This window comes from Belonocnema kinseyi, chromosome 3, assembly GCF_010883055.1.
Source record: "Belonocnema kinseyi isolate 2016_QV_RU_SX_M_011 chromosome 3, B_treatae_v1, whole genome shotgun sequence".
NCBI classification, from domain to species: Eukaryota; Metazoa; Arthropoda; class Insecta; order Hymenoptera; family Cynipidae; genus Belonocnema; species Belonocnema kinseyi.
Genome location: NC_046659.1, coordinates 84709066 through 84722448, shown reverse-complemented (window position 1 = coordinate 84722448; position 13383 = coordinate 84709066). Strand labels below are relative to the sequence as shown.

Sequence of the window (13383 nt, the reverse complement as noted above, 5' to 3'; positions counted from 1 at the left end):
AAACGATAAACGATTTCTTTTTCCCAGGACCAAGAGCCCGTTGTACACATATTCGTAGGAATTTATTTACACGCGTGCTAAATATCATGTCACGACCCGCGCGTCGAGCGCACGGCCCTTCGACACAGTCTCCTACTCGCTTTTTTTTGCGAATCTTACTAACATTTATGATTAACATTTACAGTCTTTTGAGAATTTTCGTACGGCAGATATCGACTTTCAACTGTAAAAGAACAATTTCTCTAATTTGAAGAGATTGGTTCTCTCAGAGAAAAAAAGTAGACATTTGCGATCCGTTAACATACGAGTGGGAAAAATAATTTGGTAGGCCATAAGGACTATCTAACGTAAACGAGGTTTGATCCAAGTTTTGCCACTTTGGCCGATACATCAAGAATATGAACGAGGATGGAATGCACACGCCTCAGTCGTTGTCAGTCTTTTGCGGAAGAGCCATTCGCCGCCGACGATGTACGTAGTGGTTTTCGAGCGTCCTATATAATTTAAATTGAATATTTTGTCGTGCCTCGTCGTCGTTGTCGTCGTCGCTCGAGGATACTTAGCACGCAAAACGCTCGATCTTGCATTTTAAATAAATACCTAGAATTAGCGTAATGATAATAAAGGACAACCAATATACTACCGCTTTATGGTAGTAATATTAGTGGGCTTACTACTATGGTAGTGCCTAGTTGTAGTAGTAGTAGTACTGTTTTTCATTTGTTTCTTTTTGTCTTTTTTAAATTAAATTTCTCGTTTAATCGTAATATGGCCTGTTGCTCGTTTTTCGACGCATCCTCTTTCGACTTCATTCCCACCCGGGAGGCGCGCGCTTTTCACATAACGATCGCTGGCATGTTTAACATCGCGTCCCCGCGACTCGAATCTTCACGATCGAGAAAGTCCAAACGATCGTGGAAATTAATTAAACGTAGGATAATCACAGAAGAAGGGGTTCGACACTTCAATTCGGTCGGCAGTTGCTTCACCGTAGTAAATTGGTCAGAAGCAGGGTGACCAGAAGCGTCCCTGCCAGTAAGGAGAGCTGCTGCATCCGATCATGTCGCATACTTGTAGTCCCACTGTTGTATGTGAGCTCTTCGTTCTTTACAACTTCGTTCGGGTGATCTGAGTACTCCTCTGCAAATAAAAAAAACAACATTTTATTAGTAAGTATTGAGGATTAGTTTGAATTAAAATTAAAATGTTAACTCCAGAGTGTCCACTGACCGGAAAAGCCGGAAAATAGTCAATGATTGCATTGCATGATATACAACAATTACATTCATCAATAAAAAAATTACCTACTCTTTGCATGATTGAAATAAATCGCCTCTACCAATCACAGGGATCACCAGAGCAAAAGGAGCTCAAAAAAAAGGGGAAATAGGGTTATTTTCTCATGAAAAGGGGGAAAGATTAAACATTTATTTATACATGTCGAAAAGGACAAACAAGGTTATATTTTTAAATAATTTTCAATGATTTCTGAAATTACAGATTTTTTAAAATTTGATCGTTGGAAATCTATTCCGAGTGATATCAAAAGTCCGAGCAAAAATAAAATGAATTAAATACACTGTTTTGATTCGTTTAACATTGTTATCATAAATATTTTTTTCCGAGATTGGTCATTTCTTCCTTACTATAATTAATACCTTCAATGATAATTTGAAACTACACTCTTCAGTAGAGCAAAATAAAAATGCTAAAATTAATTGAATCGTTTGAGCTGATAGATAACAATTTGTGGGTCGGCATACAAAATAAGAAAATAAAAAACATTTTAATCGGTTTATATCTTCTGTTCTCTTTTTTAAATTTGCAATAAAAAATTTTTTAAATTCAAGAAAATGTGTCTTATACAGAATTTCTCGAAAACATGTTTTTTTTTAGATTGAATTGAACCAGAAATTTTTTCAGCTTGAACAAAAGAAACATTTTATAATTTTTTATTCATGGGAAATATTTCTTTCGTGTTGTTCATAACGTTCAAAAATCGCAAAAAAATTAGATTCCAAACATTTGAAATCACGACAAAAGTTTTTTTGTTCCGAAAAAGCAAAATGATAAAATGTTTCTTTGGTTTAATCTGAACTCAACATATTCAACTTTAAAAAAAATGTTTCTTATTTTATTTTTATTTGTTTTATTTCATTTTATTATTTTATTTATTTTTATATTTATTGTTTTTTATTTTTATTTTTATGTGTATATGTTTTTGCGCATTAAAAAAATGTTATTGAGCGAAAAATTTATTTTTAAATATCGTAATTTTTCATTGTTGTTCACCAGCAAAAGCTATAACTATTCAATAACAACTTCTGTCTCAAATTTTCACATTCAGGTTTCAGGTTCAATTTTTTTAAGAGTAATTATTTTTAATGGTTCAGCACTTGAAACGTGTGCCTTATTTATTTAAGTGCCACAATTGCTTCAATTTTTATTTTATAATTGATACACTTCGTAATTTCAGAGAATTTTCTGCGCAATTCAAATATTTATTTTCAAAATTGTATATTTAAAGAGAAAAGGGGAAAAAGGAAAAGTTTCTTGAGAATAGGGAAAAAATGGGGATTTCCAAAAATCAGGAAAATTAAGAAAAAAAAAGCGGAAGACCGTGCGCCCTGAAATCAGAGCCAAAAGGCGAAGATTGATTTAAATGTACTTATTGGCTATAATGGCAATAATATTTTTACTGGGCTATATTAGAAATATGAAAAGCATTCTAAATCCAAATCTGAACTCATCGAAGTCCGCCTTGTAACAACATCAGAACGTTTCTACAATCTACAGGAAATGAAAACTTGTTTCTGAGCGAGTATCGGCCTCGAGACTCAACCATTTTCTCGATTCCCTTTGACAGCTAACATTCGATCGAGGCAGGGCAAAAGCAAATGGTTGGCATTTCATAAAGCACCTCTAGTACACAAGTAGAGGGGAAAAAAGTAAAAAAAAAATAAATAAATAAAAAAAGTGTATTTCCTTTAAAGTAGAGACCTCCCAGTAAACTGAATAAATCTTTCACTTGCTCTCTAAGGTGCAAAGTACAAGTTTATTAACACTGTTTGACAATGAAGCTTATCTGAAAATGCAAATCAAATTCGAGCTATTTTCAAGTCAAATTACTAGGTGACGAACAGAACGGACATGGAAACGAGTTCATTTTAACAGATGGCCTTCGAGGGAAAAAGGGTCCTAGCTCACTGTTGTTCATTGTAGAATGTAGATTCAGGCTCATGAACATAAATTTTCACCCTTACCCTTCTCTGTTTTAAAATGTAAGCCGATTAAGTTGCTGGAATGTGTGCAGCCAAATGAATTCATACGCGCTTTGTGTAATAGATTTCTACTTCTTGATCTTGATTTCCTTGATTTGCATTGTAAACTTATTATTATTTTTATTCTCTTAATTGTTCTATTGTTTCAAATCATATTGCGAAAGTATTCTACGTTTATCTTGTCTTTTCCCATGATTCTTTTAAAATTATAGAGTAAAAAAGAAAATTGCAATTTTAAAGTAAGTTAACATTCAAGCTTTATGCTTTACGGAAGCGCCTTTGAAAATTTAAGATATTATTTTGCTGATAGCGATTTGGCACGTGTTCAACTTTTTAAAATCTTTTTCGCGTTCAGAGTTTTTAAAGTGGATTTCTACACAACTCTAGCTTCAAAATTTCTAGGGAAGGAAATAAAAGATTTGAAGATTATCATTATTTTTGAATTTCTAGTTTAAAGAATTTTCAAAGTTTGAAGCTTTCCCACTTTGATTAAACGAAATCGCTTACAAAAGATTGTTTCCATTAATCAATTGTGGAAACACCTGCAGTAGAGAAGCTGTTTAACAGAAACCTGATCTTGACTGATAAATTTTCAAGATATAAAGATGTAGAGATATTTTCAAAAATGTTAATTCCGAAATCCGTTAAATAAGTTCTTACTCATTTCCAAGCTAAGGTTTCAAGTCATACAAATCATCTTTTACGGAGATATTGAGATATTATCTATGGATAATTTCATAGGTCTTTCACAGATTTTTGATAAATCTCTACACCTTCATTGCCCGAGATTGTTTTTCCGACTCTGTTGAAAGCTTGCGACTGTAAGTTTTGTCGAAAGTAAATACGTACTGTTCTTTTTCTTCTGGATCGAAGTCTTAGACGGTGAGGACGGTGATCCTTTGTAGTTTGGTGGTAGTGCAACTTGAGGTGGATAAGCTGGGTAGATAACTGGAGGGGGTACGTCGGATAGAGTGGGCGACACCGTGGCTGGCTGATGATGATCGTGATGATGATGGATGTTGCCTCCGGGGTAGTATCGATCTTTGTGAACGTTTGGTGGTGTTAGTGCAGGCATACCCGCTATTCCTCCACCCAAAATTGCGGTGGTTGAGCTGCTGCTGGCAACTGTGCTGCTGGTTACCGCAACGGCTGAAAAAAGAAACATGAATCGTTAGAAAAAAAATGTTGTGTAATCCAACCGATTAATCCTAACTCTGTATGATTATCAAGCAAAAAGGGATCTGAAGAGAAGGTTGAATTTGCAGCCTTGAATGAGATCGAGTTTCTAAGACCTAAGTAGGGCTTGGCATTTATCATAAATCACTAAAATGATAAGAGAGCTTAGCTGCCTTGGTTGGCATGTCAAAATATAGAAATCAATAGATGCTGGAAGATTATGGATATATGTCAACGTCCAGGTTCGGTATTTTGGTTCGAGATGGAATATCAAGATTAGCTCGAATCACCATCCAGGACTATCTATTCAAATATAAAACTTGGGTTTACATCTCTACTTAGGAGACATCTAAACTTTCAATTAGATAATAGAAGATATATACTTATACAATATAATACTTTTTAATGTTAATTTCAGACTTTACGCTCCTTCTCCCCTTTTATCGTTTTGTTACGTTTAAATTCCAACTGAATGAATAGAATCAAATAAGTAAAATCAACTATTCTGTCGAGAATGCAATTTATTTCGATTTAAAACTTTAGGAACATGGTACATGTGAAAAACCACCCCATTTTCCGTGTTTTGAGAACATTTCGGGCTTTGAAGTCCATAATTTAATTTCTATTTTGAGTTTGGAACTTACAGTTGTTGCGGGAGGTAGCTGAGGATGAGGTGTCTGCGTCGTTGTTGCAGCAGACCTTGAAGACGACCTTCATGTTGTGGGTGGTGCATCGTCCACCGATGCGTCTGTGCAAATCGTCCTTGGAGGAGGTGCTGATAAAGTAGTAATCGTGTCCAGGAAGGAACTCGAGGCCTCCAGGTTGTGGCGTAAACGGCCTGAAGGTGATGGTGAAATACATCGTTTTGAATGGTTTGTCGCAGATTGCTATTACCCGCGGACTCGCATTCGTTATCCGACACGTTTCGTACTCCTCCTTCGACACCTGCAAAAGTTAAGAAACCGATTTGTAACAGTTCTGCAATTCAGTTTGTCCTATAATTGGTGATTGATTACTATGAAGGAATCCCCGCTGTGCAACGACCTCCTTCCTCGGAGGCCATGAATTAAGAAAAAGTGACAAAAAAATCCCTATTGCTATTAAATGAAGCGAAGGCAAAAAGAACACTTCACTTCCAAAATGAATGGCCTTCGCCATAAGGGGGGGGGGGGGCAAGATAATTTGGTCCACGGAAGATAAAACCAAATAAGAAAATATGAACTTTAATTTTATCATTCGCAATAAAGAATAAACAGGCTGTACCCGGCAGATAATTTTAAATTCTAAGTCATTTCCCGGTTTTCGGGTCAAGTAGAATAGTACACACCCTGATGAATGGAGAAAAGAAGATTTGTCATTAAGTGGTAAAAGCGCGTGGTCTACTCTCTCACTACCACCAGCTGACTAAATAAATTTTTTTCTCATTGTAAGGAATAGTTTGCCTCTACTTGAAACGAGACTCGATGTTTTGGTTAATTTTTTTCGGATTTGAAGTGACTCGGCACGATTACCATCAGATAGTGGGTTGACCAAAAAAAAGGCAAGTACGTGAGAAATATTCTTATACGGATGTCTGAATGGCTCGGTTTCAGAAGCTGAACAAATAGCAAAAGCGATCCTCTTGTTTACGCAAGGCAACTGAATGCACAAACAAATATGACCGGGGAAGTGGGGAAAGTTGGGACTAAATATTTTTCTTTCTCGAAATGAATTTTTCTCTCGAAAACAAATGTCTCGAAAATTATAATTTCATGAATATCTATTATGCTTGTTTGACAGCGTTGCTTGAAGTCAAATCAAGTTAAGTTAAAAATAAGTTAAAAATTTATATTTTTGGATGATGATTCATTGCTTTAGTTGAAAATTTGCCTTTTTAGTAGGAAATTAATCTGTTTCGTTAAAAAGTCAACTAATGGATTAAAAATTCATATTTCTTGGTTTAAGGTTTATCATTTTAGTTAAAAATTAATTTCTCTAACTGAAAATTGAACTAAATATTTAATTTTTTTGTTGAAATTGTATCTTTTTTTATAGAAATTTAAACTTATTGATTGAAAATTATTTTTTAATGAAAAATTAAACTGTTTTACTTTTTGTTAAAAATTTACTTCTTTGGTTTGATATTAGTTTTTTATTGAAAAAATATTTTTATAACTGAAAATTTAATTATTCTATTTTGGGTTGAAAAGTCAACTATTTGGTTAAAAACTAATTTTTAGTGGATATTTATTATTTGATTTAAAAATTAATTCCATTTGTTGAAACTTCGTTTTTTTAGTTGAAAATTAATTATTTTAACTGAAAATGTAACTCACCCATGTTTGCTGGGAAATTCATCTTTTTTAGTAGAAAATTCATACTTTTTGTTTTAACTGAACTGTATTTGATTGAAAATTAAAATAATAAAAGAATTCCATTCCTTTTTATCGACGATTCATCACTTTGATCGAAAATTGAACTATTTTAAAAAATGCCTTTTTTCTTGGTTGAAAATTATCTGTTTTGACTGAAAATATAATTTTTCCATTTTCGGTTCCAAATTCTTCTTTTTGAGTGGAAAATTAAACTATTTTTGTTGGAATTGATGCAAGATTTGTAAAAAAAAAAATGAACATTATAATTCCAAGAGATTAGTGATGATTAATATATAGAAGGAAGTGACTTGATTAAACTATACAAATGCTACATCGCTGAAAGACTCTATGGTTTTGTTTATAAATTCTAATATGGGGTCTTCTTATGAGTCACTTAGTGCTTATGCTTTTGACCACGTGTCAGTTATTCACTCGCTCTCTGGCCTTGGTAGAATAAAGACGTTAATTGAAGAAAGACCTGTTTAAAGCTGCATTTAATTTTTTTTTTTTTCATATTTTACTCCAAGCCCTAATACTAATAATTTGGTTGAAAATTAATGTATTTCTCACGTCATTTGTGGATCACCACTTATAAAATTATGTATGACTGTTGCCCTTCAAGGTGTTTAAAATAACAATACAAAAGGTCAGGGAAAAGGAAAAATTGTTAGGGGAAAGTCAAGGAATTTCGAAATTGGGATTTTGTAGCTACCCTGTTTAATGAATTATACATAGGATAAGCTGGAATTATTTGAATGAATAGAAAGAAATTCTTCCAGATCGATCTCTCAAAAGGTTCTAAAAGATGATAAGGAGAAAGATAACTTACATTATAAATAATGTACTTTTCAGCTTCGTCATCGTACGTCCCAGGTTGATACACAGGACAGATTATATTCACTTGGTCGTACTCGAACGCTGCGTTGTTCTTGTTCACGTCTATTATGTGGTCTGTGTTGTCTATTCGAAATCTGTAACATGGAAAATATACGTGGTCATTATTAACGTGGTTCCAACTACATGCTAAGCATTAATCAAGCTTCCACCACACATTCGTGTCTATCGACTCGTAAAATAAGGTATTAAGTTAGGCATTGTAAATAGAATTTCATCGCTTGCAGCTCTTCATTCGTGTCTAATAACGGTAACACAGTTTCATGGTTAAGCAACTCGAAAGCGACCACTTGCTAACGAAATTGTCTTTCTTATTTATAGAATCTAGACTGTACTACTTTTTTTGTGTTACATCACCAAGCATTTTTATCGTTTCATTCTGGACAGCAGGTAATTGATTATCATAATAAGAATGGCCGCAAGTCTGGGAGAAGCGAAAAAGCAGGGGATTTTTAAAATTAAGTTTTGCGGCCACTCTGGGTTATATTGTAGTCAAGGCTATTCATTAAATTGACAAGTTTCTATAATAGAAACTGCAAAAAAAGCGATGAAGGGAATTAGAAAGCATGAGAGATTTCTCTGAATGAACGTCATCTGGAGTACCGGGTGTAAGATTTTTTAACTCCATCCAACGACACTCGGTTCCCAGTAGAAGTTTCTTTTCTTGAAGACTTCGCTTTGAATCTACTTAGGTATTGTACCTCTCCTCTTAGATCGGCGATTCGCTAATTTTTTTTGTGACTGAAGAAGGTCGTGCTGGGACGACAAAAGATTTTCTTGTCAGGATTCTAGGTGTTCGAGGACGAGCATTGACGGATTCGACACGGACTTCAGTCCCGAGAAGACCTAGATCATCCGATCCTTTATTTCTCTCTCAATCTCTCTACGAGCCACCGAACAGAGTACTCGAGTTTCTTTGCAAGTCCTAAAGAAACTGGCTCAAAAACGAGAGAAGGGAAAAAAAATATCGACAGGTTGACGCAAAACAGCAATGTTTTGGATACGGAAAAATGGGAAATACCTCCTAAAAGTCTCTTGACGAATGACTGACTGACTGGATGCAGTTTCATTTCTTTCCGACAGCACTTTCCGCGACGAGACGCTCCAGATTACTTGGTTGTTTTTTCCACGAGAGTCTCTTTATTTTCCTCCTTACTATTTTATGAAGTTTCGGTCACGGCTAGTTACCGTTCTCGCTTCACATTGAAAGAGGCGAGGCATAGTAAAAAAGGTTCAGAAAATATTCTCATAAAATGCACAAGTTAACGAACATTCGACACAGTATAATTCTCAAACTTGGCAAAAACGCCCTCACAGACGTTCATACAAATATACAATTAATGTAGATCTCATATTGCATTAAATATAAAAATGTTGTACTGGTTACTAAATAGTTGAACGTTCAAGCAAAAGAGGTGAATTTTCAACGAAACAGTTGAATTTTAGACAAAAAATGATTACTTTTACAAAATAGCTGAATATTCCACCTAAAAAGATAAATTTTCAACCAAGAAGATTAATTTTTAACAATGAAAGTTAATTGCCTACCAAATAGTTAATCCTCAAATACATATTACAATTTTCAACCAAATAGTTGAATTTTCAACCAAGAATGCTTTGAATCATTTAAATAAAAAACCAGTAGAATTTAACCAAAAATACGATTTTTCAACAGAATGTTTTATTTCTGAATAAAAACAGATCAATTTTAAACCAAACAGTTGCATTAAAAAAAATTACACTTGCGATGAATTTTCTACCGAAATAATTGGAATTTTAACCCAAAGGAATGAAATTTTAACCAAGAATAATTGAATTTGTTTTTTTTTTTTTTTTTTTTGAACGAGGGGAAAAATAGGAATTCTTAAAAAAGTAGGAAAAGAGGGGAATAGGAGAAAGAGTATTATTTTTAGATTATCTTTTAATTTTTTTACTCTCATTATCAGCGAAATATTTGTATTTATTATAATACATTTCTGATGAAGAAAATACGATAAATTTAACGTAAAAAAATGAAACTTACGGACTAATTCAGTTCAGAAAACCTACAAGTAACGCGCGTGTACTTGAACAAACGCTTTTGAAGCCTTAGAAGCGATAAAAAGCCAGCGTGCAAATTAAAGAGGTGCGTCAAATAGAGACTGTCTCCTAGTAAAATAGTTGGCAACGATTAGGACGTTAATTATACTTTGACAATGAATAGGAACTAAAGTTTTCAAAAATCGATTGCAGACTAATTTGATAATGAACTTTGGTAGGAGGACCAGAGATAGAGAGAGAGAGAGAGAGAGAGGGGGGGGGGGCATTTTCAGAGTGAGATTCGCTGGATGGTCGACGCCCACTTTTTCGCGATTTCAATTTAGTCGTTTCAACCGACGGTTTTACTCACAGGAAGATTGGGATCTATGGCCCTTGCCTACTGGGTATATAGATGGAAATCGGACTCAACTTTATCGCAGAGCCTCCGGAGAAAAACGATCCACCTCAGTAATTTTGTCCTTTTTTTTTAATTACACGAGACATTCGGGTTTCGCCGTCGGATGATACGCAATTTTCGTATAATATAAAATTCATGTTTTATTTGCAACTTCTCTTTCTAACGGCGTTTTTCTAAGTTCAATCCGCTATACGGAAAGCTGTAAAGGTAGTGAATTCAAGCCACCTTATACGTGTTTTCTGGAAAGTTTAACGACAGCTAGAAATATAGCGGTCATAACCGTAATTCTTACTCTAGAAGCCATATGGCAGTCTTTATGATAAAACTACCCATATTAGACAAAAATATTTTCTCTGGGAAAATATTTATACTGTTCAGAGCGCGACTAGCATTTGCATAATTTGCTTTTTTAGCTCCAGCAGACTTCACAGTCCAAAATGATCTCAAAACAGGACAACCCGGGCAATTTTTCATGAAAATAGGGGAATAAATTTGAAAATTCGGGATGGGCGTTTCAATATTTTTCATAAGTTAGTTAGATAAGTAGTTATATGTTCTGATTGGGTTCTATTCATTCGGTCACGAAAAAAACGAAACGAGGTGACAGAGTGTGAAGTCTGGACCAAAGCCTTGCTATTTTCCAAAAAAGAGATTTCTACAACCGATTTAGAATAAAGTAACACCTTTTTTGTTTATATAAAAAAAAAATAAGCAGAAGAAAATCGACATAAACTATCGTGACGGGGTTGCCTAGGGTGGGTAGATGCCTGTCGGGATGGGGCACGGAGAACGGATATTATCGCCAAACGTTAATTTGGTCGAGGCCAGCCTACCTTCCAATTTTCGAGCCCTTACACGCCCACTTACGAGATTGTCCGTTAATGTTCCGAAACGTCGAAACGCGCTTTCGACGCCCGCGTCTCTATCCACACATTTCTACTTGCAGCTACACCTACTAAAAAAAATACACTAAGTTACATCCTCACATACAGAAACAATCAGACGTGCGATCGCACAGTTGAAATCGCGAAGGTAAAAATAAATGTAGTGAGAGAGAACGCAAAATAGGTTTGGCGAACTCTTGTGTTTCGAAATAGGGCGGTAGGGAGTTATTCCGTCCTCGTGGTTGCAGGTTATAACAACGCGCGTGCATCACAGTGAAGGGGGAGAGAACCGGTTATATAGCAACTGCCCGTCCGTCCGTCCGAACCGTTCTCCACCTTCTCCTTGACGATTCTTCTTCGTTTTGTACTCACCCACTCACCGGCATCCAATGTTCTCGACCTGCACGCGAGCCTTGACACCAGTGATGTAAATGGTACTTTGTTCCGAATACCTAGGCACAGGTAGTTTCATAAAATATGGGACACGGACTTTGATAATATTATCCCTAATCTACTTAACTGCACCCTTTTCCTACAATAATTCCCATTTTTGCTTATAAACTATTTTAGTCTTAACTTTAGGAATGGTCTATAACCCGCTCTACTAAAAAAATCCGACGTAATTTCTTATTTCGTCACCTACGTTGGACCCTGTTCGTTTCCTGCGTCGTAATCGACGTCAAAACTTATGGCATTCATGCTTCATGAAAACATCCCTTATGCTGAAAGTGTTACAATTGTCTATTAAAGTATTAAAATTCTGGACATATTTTTGTAAAATATTTCCTAATCATAAACCCTCAAGAATTTAATTTTTATCTAACTAAACAACGATCATGAATGTTCAACCCTAAAAAAAACTGCATTCTTCCTTTTGAAGGTGACTGTAATTCAAGTACCACTTTAAAAATTACGATTATAATTTAAAGTGTTTTAGGGGGGATGGAGAAAAAGAAAGGTGAGAGGGCACTGCTTGGCAATGAACCCGTTTTGGGAACAGAAGCCGAGGTTCAAAAAGAAAAGAAAGAAAGTGAATGGAAGAATAAAGGTTGTGGGAGGAGAAATTTTAGAGAGAGATCTGGAGAGACGGAAAGCGAGCGAGAGACAGAGAGAAAGAGAGACGAAACGTGCCAGGCTAGGGGCAAATGAGAGGGGAAAATTGAGAAGAACAAGAACTCTAGGTTATATTCGCAAAGTGGGAATATTCTGGCAGGAATATCAAAGCCGAAACAGCGTCAAAGAGAGTACACGAGGCACACCCAAAAGGACCAGAGCAAATAAAAAGCCTTTGCACGTTGCCGAGTTTCGGGGTCGCGTCTTCATTTTTTCATTCATTATCCGGCTGGTGTAGGGTAATTATGAAACGAGGCATTGTCGAGAGGCGAGTTCCCTGTCGGAGGTCTCGTTCGTCGTTTACGTCTGAATTACATGCACGGTTATGCCTGTGTCGCGTGTGGTTAATTGTTCCCCGAGAATTAACGCGACTCGTTTTTCACTTCACCGAAATTGTGCCACCAATTTTTTTTTTAATACAATTTGAGGAATCACAGCGGTTCAGTAGTTCAATTTTAGGTAAAACGGAGATTTTTTCTGAAAAAAGGGAATTGAAATGATATTTAATTTATTATTTATTAGTAATGTATTTTCTTTTGTAATATTTCTAGTGTAGTATAAAAGGTATAGTATAGCTTTATAAAATCGGTAGAACATGTTTTTTCTACTGTACTCTTTTCAGTACTGAACCCTGAATTCTTGAAAGTATTTTCCTAAGTGAGCTAGAAAAAAAATTGTATTTGAAAAGCCTGCCTTTTCTGTTTTTGTTTCCTTATACCGCATATAAACTCAACTGCTTTGTGGCATTGAACTGTTTTGATTTAAAATTAAAATCGTTTTTGGTTTAAATATCAACTATTGCGTTTTTTGTTGAGAATTCATGTTTTTTGTTAAAAAATTCAACCACTTACTATCGGCAGGTTAATGAAAGAGGTATCATTTTAAAGGTGCAAATTTTGTACGTTAATGAACCGAAAAGTAATATTCCAAAAAAATATTTGTAATTTACAGATCTGAAAATACGATGATAAGTGAGGAAAATTTATAGCTTTTAAAAACAGTGAACTTTGAAGCATAGTTTTTTATTGAAAAAATAATAGGAAACATCTAAAAAAATTCATAGTGGTACATTAAACATTTCTGAACATATTATTACAATTTGAAGGAAGTATGTGCTTTTTGTTGTTTTCGTACAAATTGCGATATTTGAAGTCAGTTTTTTATGTAGGAAAGCAAGTGCGAGAGCCCAGCGTGGTGCCGTTTTTTCAGGGGATCGTCATCGGTTTTCCTCAGCCCAACCTACC

The 13383-nt window shown here is 35.0% G+C and overlaps 1 protein-coding gene and 1 long non-coding RNA gene across 2 annotated transcripts in view; one reads left to right on the top strand and one right to left on the bottom strand.

The window, feature by feature from the left end:
- Positions 1-13383, top strand: part of LOC117168684 — a 100939-nt gene that overhangs the window by 43344 nt on the left and 44212 nt on the right. The window lies entirely within an intron of this gene.
- LOC117168682 overlaps positions 1-13383 on the bottom strand; it is a 39985-nt gene continuing 26602 nt past the window's right edge. The window contains exons 2-5 of the mRNA XM_033354355.1: positions 7641-7782; positions 5102-5402; positions 4131-4430; positions 1-1140 (exon numbers count right to left, since the gene is read on the bottom strand). Of these exons, the coding sequence (XP_033210246.1) occupies positions 986-1140; positions 4131-4430; positions 5102-5402; positions 7641-7782 (898 nt within the window). The 3' untranslated portion in view covers positions 1-985. The remainder of the gene's footprint in view (positions 1141-4130; positions 4431-5101; positions 5403-7640; positions 7783-13383) is intronic.